The 20,066-nt window shown below is 44.9% G+C and overlaps 1 protein-coding gene across 2 annotated transcripts in view; it reads right to left on the reverse strand.

Annotated features, from left to right (window-relative positions):
* Positions 1-20,066, reverse strand: part of SNRNP27 (small nuclear ribonucleoprotein U4/U6.U5 subunit 27) — a 500,248-nt gene that overhangs the window by 116,858 nt on the left and 363,324 nt on the right. The window contains exon 6 of one of the 2 annotated variants that reach the window (XM_044083074.1): positions 2,983-3,245. The exons of the other annotated variant lie outside the window; for it this stretch is intronic. Within the exon in view, the coding sequence (XP_043939009.1) occupies positions 2,999-3,245 (247 nt within the window). The 3' untranslated portion in view covers positions 2,983-2,998. The remainder of the gene's footprint in view (positions 1-2,982; positions 3,246-20,066) is intronic. 2 annotated transcript variants of the gene reach the window in all.

Raw genomic sequence — 20,066 nt, forward strand, 5'->3', positions numbered from 1 at the left:
GGTCTTCGGCACAGACAAATGGAGCAAGCGGCACGGTCGTTCTTCCGCCTAAGCAAAAAAACACACTGATCGTGGGAGTCTTTATGGGGTTGGCACCCACATTGGCATTTACCCTTTTTACCAGACAGCCATTAATTGCTACAACAAACCAAATAAGACAAGAAAAAAAAACAGTTACTTAGCTTTTCTGAGACATCTGATGTGAAGGAGCGAACACTATGCATTGGTAGTCTGCAGCTGAACTGTTCTGAGGATTCTGCATGCAGATGTCACATTTAAGGCCCCTGGTTTATGGCCCTACGTGTGACGTCCCACACAGCTTCAACAGGCAAGGCGAAGCTTTTGTACAGGAGCAGACATACGAGTCGCCCGAGGGCAGGAAATCCCACAAGAATACTGCAACACAGGAATAGGACATCCAAGGTTAGTGACTGGACAAATGCACCAAAATCTTGGTAACAGCTAAACCATTTAGGCTGAGGTGGACAGGGAGAAAATATGCTGTACCAGTTACTTGCCTTTGAAAAGAGATCTGTACCATATGCAAGTACTAGCCCAAGTTTGGAGAGACAAAGATATGAACAATTGAGGTCAGCACGACAGTTGCTTAATGTTTCACAGATAAAACTGCTTCACTTCAGCTGATACCATGTCATGAAGTGTTGCCCCTAAATACAAGATCACACCAATGCTAAACATCTTAAATTCAAACTTACTGCCAACACATACTACGAAAATAAAGGACCTAAGAATCTTGTGGTACTCTGCTTTTATTAGAGTACAAGGAACAGCCAATTCCTGAGCAAATCTTTAAAGGCATGGTTAGACAGGATGAAGACCACTTTGACAACAGTGGAAATACCACAATAAGTTTTTTTTAAGGACTATCAAAATGCAGTGGGATCAGCAATATCAAATATGGCAGATATCCAAGGAACATACTTCTCAACTGTACAGACTTTCAGAATGTCCAGATATTTGCCTCATTTTTGGTCCGTTTTTCATAAAATTGTGGTTTTCTAGCAAATTAGTGGCAAATCATTAAAGACTGAACTTAGAAAATAATGACAGGTATTTGAGTTTGACTTCATACCCTTTAGAAAACTCATGCTAATACAAAATCTGTTATTCTATCAACTTTCCAAGTTTGTAAGAGGAATATCTCAAAGTTGTCCTGCTTTTTGGGCCTTTTTCCCTACTTTTATTTATGGCTTTGTCCAGATTTCTGGCTCAAACAGGTTGAGGGTATGAGCGTCACTGGTGTCTAGCCAACAGAAGGGAGAAGTCAATGACCCTGAAGAGCTACCTCTGCTACAGCAAGTGTGAAAACTTGACTGAAAGGGGGTCCACGAGCCAACTGCAAGATTATTCAAATTGCTTACAGGTAACGTTTCTCTACCCTTTCCCAAGGGGAGACTGCAGACTGGGAAGTAATTTCTAAGATTAAAGTTGGGGGACAGATTCTTCAGAATAAGTATGACTATGGCCTCTTTCAAAGTAAATTGTTCAATGACAAAACCAGAATCTGGCAGATCACTGGTCCAATACTGCAGCTGCCCACCCAGAGACATGGACCAAGTCAGTAAGTCACAGGTCATACGAAATAGTGAACATGTGAATAGCAAATAGCTGACGAGATGGGATGAGGCTGAAATGAACACATGGGGGACAGGCAGTAGATTAGCAGATCTGATAGTGGTAATCCTGTCAGCCCAAAAAAAAAAATGCAGCTGACTTCCATTGTAGTTCGTGCTCATGTCAAGAGACTGGGCTGCTCAGCCTCTTCAGGAAGAAAGAGTGCTGCTAGTCTGTTAACTACCGAAGACCTCTGTCGATTAAATGCTTTCTTTCAAGAGATCTCTGCTTGGCAGGTGGCATAATATTCATCCAGGTCAAGTATGTCACATCCCCCCACACCCACCCCACCCACACTCCAATGTGCGCACCTCACAGCATAAGATGAGCAGAGTTCATGTCTTCCAGTAGAAACTGGGTGAACAAGACCTGGGGTGAATTACTCGTCCACAACCATGGCATGCAAAGTCTCAGCACCACTCAAAAAAGATTAAACCTCTTGTGGCAAAAACTTTAGGAGCATTACTAGCTGGAGTTACGGCCAAAGCTCACAACAAATTCAAGTTGGTGGCATACTTCCAAGTTTTGCAAGGCAAAATCAAGTTACAAACTGGGAATAAAATTAAGCAACCCAATACACAGCAAAACAGCCCTAAAATAAATGTAAGACAGACTATGAATCACACACCAAAATCTCAAAACACCACCTAAATGAGCATCTTCAAATAAATCTGGTAGTTACAAAGACAAGACTTTCACAGCAACTGGCGCCTGCTTAAGGGGAGCAATTTCTTTCCTGACAGTAACCATTTCAACACTCAGATGAATGGCACTATAACTGTTCTAGCTTTAAGATGGCACACAAACAGTATTGACAGGTTGCTTGTCCATTTTTATTCAACCCACCAATCTGTTTTGAGATGCTGAGCTTATTGACTTATCCAAGACAACTGAAAGCAGCTTACTGCTAAGCAGTTATCAAAGTGCAGTGACAGTGCTGGGAAATTTAGAAAACAGTCTTAAGCTGCCTCCAGAACATGCCATCTAATACTCGGTGTATGACTTTACCCAAGTCTAAACCCCCCCCAAAAGTGCCAAGAAATAAAACCAAGTATGAAGTGCAAAAGTTCTGTGGAATATTTCACACGAAAAGGGAGACAACTTTCCATGTCAGCTAAAAAGGTGGTGTAAATGAGATGCCCTCCAAATAAGGAGAGTAGGACTTCAAAATAGCTCATGTTTCTACCAAAGCGGCAGTCTAGCTTTGGCATTTGAATTTTTAAAAATGGTCATTACCTGAAAGACAACTATTTTGAACAAAATCACACTAAAAAAACATTTAATTTCAGTAATTACTAAGTTCAGAAATCAGCTACAGCTGAACACAGACAAGTTAACTCCACCTACCTGAATGCCTGGCTTTTCATCTGGAACGTTTACGTTCCCTCCTGTCATCACGTCTATCTCTGTATCTTGGAGGTGAAACAGAAGTGGATCTGCGTCTGCGTCTTGATGGGGAAACAGAAGAGGACCTGTGCCGCCGTTTTGGAGGCGAAACAGAGGAAGACCTGTGTCGCCGTCTTAAGGGGGAAACAGAGGAAGACCTGGACCTGTGTCGCCGTCTTGAGGGGGAAACAGAGGAAGACCTGGACCTGTGGCGTCCTGGTGACCTAAAGAACAAAGTTTAGGCACTATGGTAACAGTTGCTGAAATCTTGTTACGTGAGCAAAAATGATTTACTGTACTGGCCAAGTCTGAATCAGATTACTGCGTTCAACAAGTTAGAGGAAGCCCCTTCACTTTATGCATAAAGATGGTATTCTTGAACGGATACTTAATAGGTATTTGTAGGAAAAACCACTAAAAACTAACATGGAACTGTTCAAAAAATGGCATTAGTTTAGTAAAAAAAAAACAAATCCAAACAGCACGGCTTTCTCCAAGCCTGCAATGGGAAGGTCACTTCTACGGTCAAATTACAATCAAGAGACTGTTACACTTCAACTAAGTGACCTGTCACAGGACTTCTACCTTTAACCAATGACCAGTTCAAACTGTTTTCAATCAGATGGCATTCCTACATTTACCGAGCACGGAAGCAACAGCTGCTTAACTACAACCAGGCTTGAAAATCAAAAAATTCACTAAGAAATACAGACCAAGAACATGTTAACATTAAAACTTGAGGTATCGGCACCACAAAAGCTCAACACTTCTACAAACAGATCAGCTGCTTACCAACTACCTGCAACCCATGCATTAATATTGCTCCAGGGTGGGAGGTACTAATATTCAAAACATAACCCACACATCTATCCACAGGCGAAAAAAAAAGTTCTGTACAGGACAGAAAAATATGACCAACACTACTAAGGCCATACAAGCCAGTGCAAAAGATTAATCTGAGGCAGTAGTGACCTCAATGACTACGGCTGTGCAAGTAAATTTACCGTAACAGATGTTTGAGTAATCACTGCTGCAGTAAACTTTGCTATATGGGTTATTATCCTGGTGAGGATATAAAAACTGACTAGCTTCCAATGCTTCAGGGCATGGCTTTATGGCAAAAAAGTGGGAGAGTAAAGCTCTGACAAGGACAATGCCAAGGAAATAAAAATAAGGGTCCTCATCACCAGCAACAAAAACAAAAAGGTGACTGAAGGCGGGGGGGAGCTACTACAGCAATGAACTGTACTTAATCACCACGGAAACTGCTGCAGCAGCCTTACCTATAAGGCTAGATAGCAACAGCTTACACTGACTGGGAAGGATAAAAGGCCAGGACCCCAGGAGTATGCTCCTAGCAACACGCATCCTAGACCTGTAGAAGAATCTAATTACAGTGCTCTTTAAAAGTATGTACAGAGGACCACATTGCTGCTTCTAGAATGCAGCTCTTTATAAAGCCACAGATGGCAGCCCTTTACAAAAAAGCCACAGAAGAAGCCAAGGCTGTAGGATGAGCTGTGACCCTGTCTCAAATTGCTTTGTGGTGGGTATAACAAAATCAAAAAGATAACCACTTGGAAATTTTTTTTAACTGTTTTTGACTGTGTCCTTTTTAAATTATCTTTACAAGAAATGGACTGATGAATTCCTGAAAGATTTTGATTTGGCAGGATGGTATTGGAGTGGTCTGGGGACATCCAAGGCAGGGAGGTATCCTTCCACCCTCATCTGCAAATTCTGGAAAGACACTGAGATGGACAGCTGATCTCGAAGTAAATTCCAATACCACTTTAGGCATGGATACAAAAAAGTTGCTCACCATAATGTTCTATCCATATTGTCGATTTTTCAACTCTCCTCACATATGGGTCTGGATCTGACCCATCTCTGTTGTTACTAAGCTCATGGCAACCAAAACACACTTGGATACCTCCCCTTACACAATGCATCTCTCCCAATTACCTCAGATCTTGTTTGCTAGTATTAAAAACAAATTTTCTCCTATGGTTATAATCTCAAAGATTTTGAGACCATTTCTAGAATATACAGAAAAACAGAAGACTTGAAAATCAACCAAGAAGCCCATGGAAAGGGGGTTCGGGGAGAAAGAATGCGAAAACAGAAACCATACCGATGAAATGTTATGGTGAGTATACAACTTCTTTATCCGATAGTCAAATTTTCATCTCATCCTCACATACGGCACAGTCTTCAACTACCTTTACCCAAAGTGGACTCCAAATATTCTTTAGAACTATCGCATCGAAGGAGGCCCTTCACCTGGAGACTAAACCTAACTTGTAATAGCAGTGATAATGGTAGGACGGCTTGCCCATGTGACTGCTGCACAAATATCCATGGAAACAGAAGTGGCCATCATCCTGGCACAGTGAGCTGGAATGGATTTGAAAGGTTTCATGCCTTTAGAGGTGTAAATAAAAATGCAACTAGAAAACTGTTTTCATAAAGTAACTTTGGAAATGGGCAGGCCTTTCCTAAGGCCTGCAAAGGCAATAAACTTGCTTGCTTTCCAAAACTCTTCAGTTCTATGCAAATAGAAACATATCTATGAACATCTAACAAGTGCAGGACATTTGCCCTGATTACAAAAATTAGGGAAGAAAACAGGCAAATGCAAGGTCTGATTCTTTGTGAAACGACTTTAGGCAAAAATACCAAAAAAAAAAAAAAAAACAAATACAGAGGCTGGGAAGATAGTTTTCCAGGAAAGTAACTTAATATCACAAGTGCCTGCAGGTTTGAAGGGTGGTTGAACAATCAAAAGTAGAACCAAATTAAGGTCCCAAGCGGAAGGATGATTATGGGCAGGCCTCAATATGGTCCCTTTTATGAAGGCTTTTCAAAGTTTGTGTGAAATGAGGGATACGTTGTCTATCCCAATGTTAAAATCTGAAATGACAAACAACCTTAATAGTGGAAGCAGCACTGCCCTTATTGAAAATATGGGCTAAAAATTCTAGAATAGCAGCTGTGAATAGCCACATTGTGTTTAGTTGAAATTACAAACATCATTTACTCAGTTTTTGAATGGATGACTTATGGGAGGACATCAGAATATGACAGACCAGGGAGGAGAGCATAGGAGTCTAGCAATCAATGGAACTGGAAGAAACAAGCCATCAGCTTGAGGCTGTGAAGGCTGGGATGAAGCACTCCTGTCAGGTGTGACAGTAGGTCCTGAAAGGGTTCTGGAATCCAGGGTTCCTTCTATAGAGGAAGACAGAAGAAAGGAAACTTTGTTGAGGCCAATATGGGGCAATTAAGATTACTGCTCTCTTCAACCTGTTGGGAATCAGGGGAGGGGAGCATAAAACAGACTTGAGGCCAATTGTGCATTAGAGCATCCCTTTGGGACCACCCCTTTGGGGGAATCGAAGCAAAGTACCAGCTGCATGTTTGGATGAGAGGCAGAGAGCGCAGCAAGGCTGGCCCCATGTGTGGAAAATATTCTCCACTACGTTCTGGTTCAGAGACCACTTATACGACATGACAATGGCTCTGCTCACCTTGTCTGCTTTGACGTTGGACCTTCCCAGAAAGTGCGTTACTATAAGAAAGCAGTTGGACGAGATTACCCATTGCCACATCAGCTCTGACACAGATGGTATTGATCTGGTTCCTCCTTGCTCATGTACCACACCATGTTTTCTGACTGAATCGCTATTGCCCCTGGAGGAAGAGCAGTCTGAAATCCCTGCAATGCTAGAAGCATTGCCCTCACCTATAAGATGTTTACTTGGAGCTTGGCCTCATCCGTGGACAAGGTTCCTTAAGACCTGTCTTCCCCAGAGAATGCCTCCCCACACCCTATATGGGAAGCATCCATGGTCACTGGAGCCTGTGGTTGAGGGGGGGCGACAAATGGTTGACCTTGTGTCTCCTGTTCTGAACAAATACACCTTGAAAGATTCTTTCTATGCATCTGTTATAACTTGGAGAGACATCGGTTGGCGGATTGACCACTGAGCAGCCAGAAGCCACTGCAGGATTCACATGTGAAATCTGGCTAATGAAACCAACACATTCGCTACGGTCATAGATCCGCCTAGTTCAGAATAAACTAAGAACAGAGTCTCTTGTACGGATAAGTAGATGCCTGGTTGGGGCAGATACGAGCCAGTCATCTAATTAAGCAAACACCCAGTCATCTAATTAAGCAAACACCCAGTCATCTAATTAAGCAAACACCCAGTCATCTAATTAAGCAAACACCCAGTCATCTAATTAAGCAAACACCCAGTCATCTAATTAAGCAAACACCCAGTCATCTAATTAAGCAAACACCCAGTCATCTAATTAAGCAAACACCCAGTCATCTAATTAAGCAAACACCCAGTCATCTAATTAAGCAAACACCCAAAATCCTCGTCTCAGATAAGCCACAGCCACTGCCATGCATTTGGTTTGGGGGTGGTAGCAAGACCAAAGGGCAGTGCTCTGAAAGGAAAGTTGTGTAAAATCTTACCATAACCATAGATGTCCTCTTCCATGTTGCAGTATTCCACATAGGGGTTTACTCCTCTTGCTTCTTGTACATCCGACCAGTATGCAAAACTTTTCAGTCCCTAAATGGTGAGTGGGATGTCTGATGAGGCTCAAGGGACGTGGGCCATAAGAGTGACGTCTGCAAGCACCAGACCTCAGAACTAGAAAGCCCCAGTCAGAGCCAGTCCTATAAGGGCAATGCCCATCCTGTGCCACTCAAAGGGAAATACAAGAGGACATCTACTGTTATGGTAAGATTTTGCACAACTTTTCTATGTCCTTCTATTCCTATGTTGCAGTATTCCACATATGGGCGAGTGCCAAAGCTCACTCTGAATGGGGAGGTGGTCTACAGGCAGTCTCCAGGAATCCCTGAAAGAAAGCCCTGAAACCACGCCCTGGCTCTAGGAATGTGGTCTAGTTTGTAATGCTTGGTAAAGGTGTGTACTAATGACCAAGTAGCTGCTTTGAAAATGGTAGAGGTAACCAGACCCTTGAGTTGAGTGCGCTTTAAGAAGTTATGTACTCACCATAACATTCGATGTATGTAGTCCATCTTGCCTCATTCTTACCCGTGGGTTCGGAGCCGAACGTCTGTTCCAACTCGGCCATACTTTTTAGCTCAAAGTCTTTCTATTGGCTGGGCTAAGATGGTATCCCATGCTGCACTGCTCTCTATCCCCAGATCTAGTTTGCTGCGAGCACCAGAACTCATTCTCCATGCATACCACCACCTAAGGAAAGGAAAAACAAACCAAGAATGAAGGAAACATTGAAACCAGGCCTAACCTCCAGATCCTCCAGGACGGGGGAAGGAGGAGGGGGGGGGGGGTAAGAGAATGTGAGGCGAGATTGACTACATACATCGAACGTTATGGTGAGTACATAACTTCTTGATGTTATGTAGTGCAATCTCGCCTACATTCACCTACATTCTTACCAGTGTGGGACAGCGTCCCCAACACCTAAATCCTGGGAGGCTCAGAGGAAAATACTCCTGAGCACTGTGGAACCAAAGGAATACCTGCCTCTAGACACCACATCTGTTGTAATGAGTAACAAAGGTGTGAGGAGATGCCCAAGTAGCCGCAGCACAAATATCATCCATAGACAATCTGGTCTGAAAAGCTGTAGATGTAGATACAAATCTACTAGTGAGCCTTCACCCGAACGGTAAATCTTCCCCCCCTGGGGTATAAATGAAAGAAATACAAATGGAAATCCACCTGGACAACGTGACATTTGGAAACAGGAGACCCAATTCTGTTTTCCAAAAATGAAACAAACTGAACAGATTTTGAAGTCTTTTGTTCTGTACAAATAAAAACGTAATTGTCTGTGCACATTTTGAATTCTGCCTTGTTTGAGAACAGAGGAAAAAACACTGGCAATTCAACAGATTAAGGTTACTAACTGACGCTACCTTGGGAAGAAAGGAGGGATTCGGTCTGAGAAACCCTGTCCTTATGAAAAATCAAAGGGGGTTTTGATTGAAAAAGCTTGAAGCTCCAAAAAGTACAGTTTTGTACCCACCATAAATGTAGATGTTAGAGTGTATACCCTGCTGCAGTCATCACACTTGGGTTATCCTGCCGTCAGGTGGTCCAGCAGTCGTCCGGAATTCCAAAGTCTTGGTCCGGCGTCGGTTGCTGTCGCTTCTTCCCCAACGTCAGACTGCCAGGGGTATATCAGAGGCATCCGCCATTTTCTTCAGTTTTGCTTACCCCAGATGTCAGGTGCCCCTAATAGGTAGGCAAAAATATATATATATATATACATATAGCTACATGAAAAAATAAAACAAAAGCCTAAGGCACAAGCATACACCACAGAGGTGGTATAGAATAGAGTGGTAGAGTTAAGTTAAGCTAGTTCAGAGGGGATGGAGGAAGGGTAACCTGGACTGCAGCAGGGTATACACCAACATCTACATTTATGGTAGGTACAAAACTGTACTATGTTCATCCTGTTACCCTGCTGCAGTCATCACACTTGGGTAGAATCGCAAAGCTAAGGATGGGAGGTTGAGTCAAACAGGGTTAGAGGAGGCTAGAAGGCCCTGCAAAACTGCAGTGGCGAAGCCAGCTCTAGTCTTAAGAGTAAAAAGTGGTAAGTGGTAACGTTTGGTGAAGGTGTGTACTGAACTCCAAGCTGCAGCTTCCAGAAAATCCTTGGTTGGCACCCCCCTGAGGAAGGCTGTAGATGTAGCTGCTGCTCTGGTAGAGTGGGGCCTTATGGTAGCAGGAACTGGTTTTCCATTGTGGGTGTAGCAAAAACATATGCAATGTCCTATACATTTGGAAATGGTCTGTTTTGAGATGGCCTTTCCTTGTGATGCTGTAGCATAGGATACAAAAAGCTGGTCAGATTTTCTGAAAACCTTAGTTTTATCCTAGTAGTAACGTAGCTGCCTGTGAATGTCCAAGGAATGCAGGAGTTTTTCTCCTTTGTTCTGTAGATTTAGAAAGTGGGTAAATGGATGGTTTGATTTAGAGCCACACTGGATACCACCTTAGGCATAAAGGAGGGGTTAGTTCGTAAAGAAACTCTGTCTTGATGAAAAATGAGGAAAGGCTCTACTGTCATTAGTGCCTGAAGCTCTGAAACTCTTCTAGCTGAAGTAATTGCTAGCAGCAGGGCAGTCTTCCAGGATATAAACTAAGCCAGCTGTAAAGGCTGGCTCAAAAGGAGGTAGCGTGAGTTTTTCCAGAACAAAATTGAGGTCCCAAGTAGGTGTTGGTGCTCTCCTGGGAGGCCTAATGTTTTTGGCCCCTCTGAGAAGCTGCCTTAGGAGTGGATGTGAAAATAAGGGAGGATCTGTGTTGTGAGCAGAAATAGCTGGTGTGGATTTTAATGGATGAAAAAGAAAGCCCTTTGTGTAACATCAGTTAAATATTGCAGAATCTGAGGTATGTCTGGCTGAAGGGTATTTTGGCCTTTAGCTTGGTTCCAGGCGTGAAACCTTTTCCATTTGTCTGAGTAGGCTTTCCTGGTGCTGGGCCTCCTAGCCCCCAGAATAACATCCATAACAGCTTGTGAGAGAGGAGCTGGCTAGTTGATTAGGTGATTTGCCATGCAGCCAAGTTTAAGGTTTTGAGCTGGCTGTGTAGAATCTGATTGTCTTGCTGTGTGAGCAGGTGGGTAATTTGTGGTAGAATCCATGGTGGGCCCTGGGCCATATTCCTTAATAGTGGGTACCAGTGCTGGCGTGGCCAGTCTGGGGCAATGGGTACCATTCGGGGTCTCTCCATCCTGACTTTCAGTAGCACCTTTGTGAGAAGAGGTAAAGGAGGAAAGGCATATACACAGTTAGCATTTTCCAACTGAATGAGCGTCCACTTTCCAATCTTGAAGGTGATAAGACCTTGTGCAAAATTGTGTTAGCTGATAGTTTTGAGGGCTGGCAAACCGGTCTGTCTGGGAGCCCCCATTTTTGAGCTATTATTGCGAATACTTGTGGATCCAGTTTCCACTCGTGGGGATCCATTATGTTTCTGCTTAGGTCGTCTGCCAATGTGTTCTTTTTTCCTGGCAGGAATTGAGCTTGTAATTGAACTTGGTAAGCAAGTGCTGTGTTCCACAAGGTCATTGCTTGCCTGCATAGAGGGTAGGAGTGTGTGCCCCCTTGTTTTATGTACCACATTACTGTGGTGTTGTCTGTCCTTATAAGCTGTCCTGGATGTAAGAGGTCCTTGAAGGCTGTCAGAGCATTTTGTACAGCTAACATTTCTTTTTGATTGATGTGCAGATTCCTTTGATCTGCAGTCCATATGCCTTAAACGCACCGTCCTGCCATATGTCCCCCCCAGGCATAGTCCGATGCATCTGTTGTCATAGTTTGCCTGGCTGGGGGCAGGGTGAAAGGCTGACCCTTGTTGAGGTGACATGCCTGTGAGCACCATAGAAACTCCTGTTGAAGGCAGGGAATGAGGTGCATCAGTGTTTCCAAGCTGTGGCTGTGTTGAGTCCATACGCTTTTTAGATACCATTGTAATTTCCTCATATGCAGTTTTGCAAATGGTATTAGTATGCAAGATGCCATGAAGCCCAAGGCCTGCAGAATTTTTCTTGCAGGGAGTTGGGTCTTTGTTGCCATTGTTCTGAAGTATTGAGTTAATTGTAGTTTGTCTGGCATCCGATAAGCCATCTGGGCCGTTGTATTCAAGCTGGCATCCAGGAATGTCATTTTGTGAGGGCACTAGTTTTGATTTCTTTTAGTTTACTGTGTACCCTAGGCAACTTAGAGGTTTTACAAAAGCCAGGTGTTGTAAGAGAATGTCCTTGCTTTCTGCTTGGATGAGACAGTCGTCCAGGTATGGGTATATTTGAATTCCTCTGTCTGCAGTATGCAATTACTGGTGCCAGGCATTTTGTGAAGACCCTGGGTGCAGTAGATAAGCCAAAGGGCAGTGCAGAGAATTGGTAATGGGTTGAACCTGCAATGAAACGGAGGTACCTTCTGCAATTTTGTCTGATAGGGACATGCAGGTATGCCTCCTTGAGGTCCAACGTTACTAGCCAAGCTTTCTTGCCCAACATGGGAAGAAGCTGCTGTAGTGTTAGCATCTTGAATTTGGGTACTTGCAAGAAGGTGTTTAAAATTGAAAGGTCCAGAATGGGTCTCCAAGCATTGTCCTTTCTGGGGACTAGAAAGAGTCTTGAGTAAAATCCTTGGCCTTGCTCCTGTGTAGGTACCAGTTGAATGGCTCATGTCCATGAGAGCTGTAATTTGCTTTTGTGCTTCTGCCCATTGATTTTGTGGCAGGTTTGGCATTCCTTTTATCCTTGGCAAGGTGTGTAAATGGAATCTGTATCCGCATGAGATGTCTAGGACCCATTTGTCCTTTGTGACAATGCGCCAGTTGTCTGCAAAAAGTGCTAATTTTTCTCCCAAGGGAGCTGCCAAGAGAGTTTTGCTTGGCAGTTTGAGGTTTAGGTCATTGTGTTTTGCCTTCTAGTAGTTTGGGACCTGTCTTCTCCTCCCTTCTGTGTTGTAGTGCCTCATTGGCAAAGTTTATAAGGGATTTGTGCTTGTCCTCTGCCCCTTGGGCACCTGTATTTACCCCTCTGTGGTCCATCAGAAGCTGGAAAGGACCAATTTTTTGTTGGCCAATTTCTGCTGAAGTGTGGGGGCTGTACCTGTTCCTGGAATAGGACCTGTGGGGGTTGGAAAAGCATATGCCCACAGCAGATATCTTTCAGTCTCTCACTACGTGCAAGTGTCTTGTACTTTGGGACCAAAAAGTGCAAATTCGTCAACAGGTGCATTGACAAAGGAAGATTTTAAAGGGTTCTGCAAAGTCAAACCACATCCAAGCATTGCGTCTCATGACAATGCCTGATGCAGCAGTTGGATCTGCCCCCTCTGTGGTGTAAGATATCAAACGTAGCGAGGAGTTAGAGATGCATTCAAGGGTAGCTAGCTGCGAGGTGACAGTATCACGCACCTCATCAGGCAGTACCCCAACCAAAGAGGAAGACATTTCAGAAACTAGGTCTCTTTGGAGGCAAGTAAAGTGTGCCAGATAGTTCAGCAACTGAATGGCAAAGGTTGCTGAAGCAAAGGTCGGCTTCCGTAGTCTGTCCATGAAACAGGACTACCTGTGTGAAGGACGGACAGTGGAAGTATCTTCTGCCAGTTCCCTCTGTGGCTGCCGCCACGACCACAAAATCAACTGTCAACTGCTTGGACCAGTAGGGCTGGTCTTCAGGTGTAAATAATTTTGTCTGGCCTCCAGGGGACAGCTTCTACATTGGCCAGGGCCTTGCAGGCACGCTGCACAATGAGTTTAACAAGGTCATCTGCAGGTGGGGTCACCCAGGAAGTAGATAGCCAGGCATGGAAAGCCTACAAGAACACAGATTCCTCAAAAGGGTTAGAGAACTTCCCGTCTCCCCGCTGCTTGAGGATTTTGAGAAAGTCTCCAAATGAGATGTCAGAGGAGACTGTGGGTACCCTTCCTCATCACAATCAATGTCTCTCGTGACAGATTCCTCCAGAGAATCAAGGTGCTTCCTCTTGCACCGTTTCTTCCAGGGTGGCTCCCCAGATCTTCACAGGACTCCTGAGAAGGAATTCCCTTAGAAGAAGGTTTTTTGATTCCCATGCCCGGGGTCCCGAAATAGAGTTGGGAGAGGCCATGCTTGGGGGGCTTCTGGAACTGTCATTGGTGCTGATTGCAAGCCTTGGGAGTGAAGGACCCTCTCCATCACCTGGACAGCAGGCCCACCGGAGGGATGGTAGCCAAGAACCGGGAGGGACAACCTCCTTAACTGGGGTCCCACCGCACCCTGAGGAGCTCAGAACTGGAAGCCGAAGCTGTAGACTGCGCCAGCAAGAAAATAGGCACCGGGGTAGGTACCAAGGTATGGACGGTCCAAGCACTGCGCGAGAGCATGGTCTCCACCGGAGCCGATGCAGCAAGGGTGGTCCGTGCAGACAAGGAAACACTGCTGCCGGAGCCAAGACAGTATGCATCACAGTGGACATCGGTACAAAGATCTCCAGGATCTGGGTAGAGACCGGAGGATAAACAGGGGAAGATTTAGTAAAAGATTCTGAGCCAAAAGCGACAGGTCTAGCTGGAATGGGCAATCCCCTAGCTGTTAGAAGCTGGTTCACAACCCGCACTAGATCCAATTAAAAAAAAACTCTTTGGGGATCTGAAGGAGAATCAGGTCTTTCTAGAAAGGGGCTAAACCTCTGCCCCAAAAAAGGTCACAAGTTGTGAGTAGCTTGTCCTTGGCAGGTATTAAAGTTTTGGAGCCGAAGAAACTGTCGGCACCGTGGCTGGGGATGGTGCAGAAGCAGGTAGTCATCGGAGCCAATGTCGGTTCCAAGGATGGCACCAAAGATAGTGATGCCGATGTTGGAACTGAAATGGGGGGTCAATATCATGGACGGCACAAATGGAGAGAACGCTGAGCCTGGTGCCGAAGAGGTCTGCGCCGAGGACGCAGGTGAAGCACGGAGCTAACTCTGTTCCATAACAGACAGATGCAGGAACTGAGCGACTCCATTTTCCTTGTTTTCTGTTCTTTGGAGAGGGTGAGACCTCCGAAAAAGGTGTAGAGTAAACTTTTTAAAATAAGTTTTTTACATTCTGCTAGTGCACAATCAATAAAACTAGCACAAGTGTCAGTCAGCTTTAATATGATCCATGCCCAAACAGTAGACACGAGCATGTGCATCCGAGTTAAGCATCTTACGCCCACACTTGTCACACTGTTTAAACAAATATATTTGTCTGACATAGTAAGGCAACAAGGCTATCCTATAGAAAAAACAAAAGGGAGAGAATACCAATGACAGTACTGAAAAACTACCACAAGGATTAAGGAAGGGCAGGAGAGGGTGGACAGTACCAATAGTGAGAAATTAAATTACCAAAGTAAAGGGTAGGAATAGGATTAGGTTATAGGAGACAGTGAGAAAAGGCTAATGACTGAAAACAATTGTGAAGAGAAACAGTCTTAAAAACAATTTTCTGCTTAGCTTTGAGAGAGACAGCTAGCACATCTGACTAGGAACGCGGCAAATGTCATCTGGAGTAACTAGGAGAGGGGCATTATGGTAGGTCTTAGAAAGTTTTTGGCTGGCGCTAACTTTGAAACTGCCATATCGGTTCGGAGGATGGAACCAAGGTCCTATTGGTAATTACTGAACCAAGATTTACATCAGATGTATCCTTTTTGAATGATGGGGAGAACCCACATATCTGTAGTGATGGTTCCCCAAAAAGGGAGGCATTCAATAAGGGCGGACAGGGGCACTTGGGCAAGGCAGTCACACAGAAGAGCATCCCCCTCTATCTGGAAACGTCTGTTGGATGGGGTCTGGGATACGATTGTCTACGAGATCCCTTACGTGATATGGCAGTAGAAGGGCGAGATGTGGAAGTGGCCCTACTAACAAAGGATGTTTTGGTTGGGTAGTTCCTATAATATATCTGGGCACTGGAGACACTAGCAAGTGCTTATGTACTGCAGATCCTTGCTTTTTTCTTTCAAGTTCTTAAGTTCTGCAGCATTTTTGCCAAATAGGTTATCCAGAGGAGCATCCATGATCTTGGCTTTAGTCATCTGGCTGAGGTTGTAGCCTGAGACAGGAGCATATGCGCAAGGTGGAAACAGTGGTGGCAGACCTGGTAACTGCTTCTGTAGCATAGCTGCAGCAGATGGTGTCTGGTTACTTGGGTGGCCAGTGACAACTTGGAGGAAATGTCAGATTTGGCTCGACAGTCTGAGATAATAGCTAACAAGGTGGAGGCCTAAGACTAGGTCTAGGGCATACTTCATGTGGGTTTGGTAGTTTATAGCCCTGAAAGTGTGTAGAGGAGGTGTATACCTTTTTCCCCATCCTATCCATGGTTTTGCTGTCTTTATTGGATGGCAGTAGGGAAGCAGAAAGCAATTGCCTAGACTGACTGACGATGCAACAGCTGGGTCATCCAAAGGTGGTTTTATGAGGAGCTTTTAGTCAGACTTTGCAAAGCCTTTCCGGCCTCTTAGGGGCAGGAGGTTGAGAGTCCACGTTCTTGGAAACCGAAGTGAAGGCACCCAAAAAAGCTGGGAGTACTGAAGGGATGACTGAAGGTGAAGGAGAGTCTAGCTGTAGAAGCTCAAAGTATCTTTGCCTGGGTTTCAGAGACTAACTTATCCCACTTGAAATACTTATTTCTGAGATGGCCTCCCCAAATAAGTCCTCAGGTGGGAGGGTTCCCTTCAACAGAGTCCTCTTCAGGTGAGTAATACTCTATGGGAGGCGCAATCTGTGAAACACAGGAGACAGATTCCTCAGACTAGGAATAATTCCTGGGCAACTGTTTGTGGAGTAGATGCTAAACGCAGGGAAGAGGCAGAAGCCGGCCTAGGACTCAGTACAGTGATGCTGGAGGGAGTAGGACTGAAGGCCCAAGAGCCATAAATGCCTGCATCAAGGGGGAAGTGAAGGACTCCAGGTCTGGAGCTGCCGGAAGCGTCAGGCTCAAGTATTTTGTTTTCTGCTTCCTTTAAGGAGTGTGCGTCAGGGTAGGTAAGGAAACAGAGGCCTGCGCTGGTGTAGGAGAGGTCTCTGTTAGCCGGTCCAGCGATGCCCCCCCCCCCCTGTCAGTTATGCTGTCCATGGGTACTGATCTGCCTGTTCTAAAGGAGTCTGAACCAGAGTAATCGGGTGTCCCTCAGCCCCTAGAACGGAAGTCTGCAGGACATCCGGTGTGCAGACAGATGCATAAGGTCAGAGTACGAAGGACTGGCAAATAGAGCAGGCCTTGTGGTCGTGCCCCTTACCTAAGCAAAAGACAGCAGGTGTGGGAGTGTGTGGAATCTGGCAACCGCAAATACATTTACTCTTCTCAGACATAGGCTAGAGAAAAAGTACAGTTTTGTACCTACCATAAATGTAGATGTCCGATAGGTATGCATCTGCAGTCATAACATGGGTTTGTCCTGCCTCAGGCAGCCCTTCGGTCGGCCGGATTCCAAAGTCTGGGTCTGGCCTCGGCTGATGTCGCACTTTCCCCGTCAGAGCGTCTGGGGTATAAAAGCATCAGCAGACGCCATTTTCCTCAGTTTCTTGCCCCAGATGCCAGGTGCCCTCTAGGAAGGCTAAATTTGGAGAAATGCTGAAAAGTTCCAAACATTTGCAAATTATATACATGTATAAACAAACAAATACACCATAATAGATTCCCCCAGCCAGCTAAAAGAGGGGTAAGAACCCTAGGAATACCACAGAGGGGAAGGAGGGAGGGTAATCCTGACTGCAGATGCATACCTATCGGACATCTACATTTATGGTAGGTACAAAACTGTACTATGTCCTTCAAGGATGCATCTGCAGTCATAACATATGGGTAGAATACCGTAGCCAATCTGGGGGAGGAGGTACTAAGAAAAGGATGGTGTAGTTAAGATCCCCTGCAGGACTGCAGTAGCGAACCCTGCTCTGGCTCTAGAGTATAAAGGTAGATTGTAATGCTTGGCAAATGTATGCACGGAGCTCCAAGTAGCAGCTTCTAAAATGTCCTTGGTAGCCACCCCTCGTAGGAAGGCTGTAGTGGTGGCCGTGGCCCTTGTGGAGTGAGGCCTGATGTTTTCAGGAACAGTCTTTCCATGAAAGGAGTAGCAAAATCAAATGCAATTTCCTATCCATTTTGAAATTGTCTGTTTGGAAATTGCTCTTCCTTGCACCCCAGTTGCATATGCTACAAAAAGTTGGTCAGTTTTTCTGCTAGTTTTTGTTCTGTCCAAGTAGTAGCGTAGTTGTCTGTGTATATCCAGGGTGTGCAAAAGTTTTTCCCCTCTATTCTGTGGATTAGGGAAGAACGTAGGCAAGTGAATAGCTTGGTTCAAGGATACCCTAGATACCACCTTTGGCATAAAAGTAGGATTGGTTCTTAGTGAAACCCGGTCCTGGTGGAAAATAAGAAAAGGCTGCACTGCCATTAATGCTTGCAACTCAGATACTCTTCTTGCTGAAGTGATTGCCAGAAGGAATGCAGTTTTCCAAGATAGAAACTAGATCCGCTGATACTGCTGGTTCAAAAGGAGTAAGTGTCAGTTTCTCCAGCACAAAGTTGAGATGCCAGGCAGGTAGAGGGGGTCTTCTTGAAGATTTAATATTTTTGATCCCTCTCAGGAATTGTCTGAGGAGAGGGTGCGAGAAGATAGGTGGATCCACATTGTATTCTGTAATTGCTGAAGCATGAATCTTAATGGAAGAATAGGACAGGCCATTGTGGAACAATTCTGCTAAGTATTCTAGGATATTTGTTATGTTTGCCACTGTGACATCTGAGCCTTTTGATGTGCTCCAAATGAGAAATCTCTTCCATTTAGCTGAGTATGTCTTCCTTGTGGAAGGCCTGCAAGCCTCCAGGATAATGTCCTTCACCCTCGGAGATAAAACAGTTTGATTGGGATTTAAGGAATTTTCCAGGCAGTTAGCTGCAATGTTTTCAAGTTGGGATGCAGGGTCTTGAAATTGTTCTGCGTCAGAAGAGGCCATAGGGGGGAGAGGCCATGATTTTGCCTGAGACATGCTTCTCAATAATGGATACCAGTGCTGTCTTGGCCAGTCCAGAGCTATTAGTATCACTTTTGGCTGGTCCTCCCTGATCTTCAGTAGAACCTTGTACATCAATGGGAGAGGTGGGAAGGCATATACTGTTAGGGCTTTCCAGCTGAAAGAGAGTCCACCCTCCAAGCTTGTGGGTGGTATGTCCTTGAGCAGAATGTCTTCAGTTGATGGTTGAGTGTGGAGGCTAACAGATCTATCTCCGGCATTCCCCATGTCTTTGCTACGAGTTGGAAGATGTCTGGGTGCAGCATCCATTCGTGTTCATCCATGGTAGTTCTGCTTAAGCTGTCCGCCAATGCATTTTCTTTCCCTGGCACGAATTGGGACTGTAGTTGGATATTGAGATTCAGGCATAGTTCCCACAGATTAATAGCCATCCGGCATAGAGGGTAAGAATGTGTGCCTCCCTGCTTGTTTATGTACCACATGACCGTGGTGTTGTCTGTCCTTATTAACAGGTGTCCTTGTTGGAGGAAGGGTTGGAATGCCTCGACTGCATGCCTCACTGCCAGCATTTCCTTTTGGTTTATGTGCATGCTTAGCTGTCCTTGAGGCCATAGGCCTTGGATACATTTGCCCTCCATGTGTGCCCCCCATCCTCGGTCTGAGGCGTCCGTGGAATTCCTTTTGAAGGCATGGAATGATTGGCATCATGATTTCTAAACTGTGACTGTGTTGAGACCATACACTCCTTAGGTACCATTGTAATTTCCTCATATGCAGCCTGGCATGCGGTATTAGAATTATGCAGGATGCCATGCAACCGAGGGCCTGCAGGATTTTCCTTGCAGTAAGCAGAGTTTGTCTTGTCAGAATCATGAAGTAATCTGGAAGTTGTTTTTGTTTTTCTTCTGTGAGAAAACACATTTGGGTGGTTGTGTCCAGATCTGCACCCAAAAAGGTTATCCTTTGGGATGGTACTAGTCTTGACTTTTGGATGTTGACTGTGTATCCCAAGGTCTGTAGCAGGTGTATGGCATAGGCCAAGTCCTTTATCAAATTCTTCTTGTCCGCTTGTATTAGGCAGTCGTCCAGGTATGGGTAAATTTGAATTCCCTGTAGTCTGCAATGTGCAATTACTGATGCCAGGCATTTCGTGAATACTCTGGGCGCAGTAGATAAGCCAAAGGGCAATGCTGAGAATTGATAATGCTCTGATCCTGCAAGAAATCTGAGGTGTCTTCTGCAACTTGGTCGAATAGGGACGTGCAGGTATGCCTCCTTGAGATCTAGAGTCACCAGCCAAGACTCCTTGCCCAACATGGGAAGAAGTTGCTGTAGGGTCAGCATTTTGAATTTTGGCACAATGAGATACAATGAGATAAGTGTTCAGTGCGGACAGGTCGAGAATAGGCCTTCATTGATTTTCTTTTCTTGGTACAAGGAATAGTCTGGAGTAAAATCCTTGGCCTTGTTCTGAACAAGGGACCTTTTCTATAGCTTTCATCTGAAGTAA

The sequence above is a fragment of the Protopterus annectens genome, chromosome 9.part0 (genome assembly GCF_019279795.1).
Source record: "Protopterus annectens isolate FY-2018-M chromosome 9.part0, PAN1.0, whole genome shotgun sequence".
Classification (NCBI taxonomy): Eukaryota; Metazoa; Chordata; order Ceratodontiformes; family Protopteridae; genus Protopterus; species Protopterus annectens.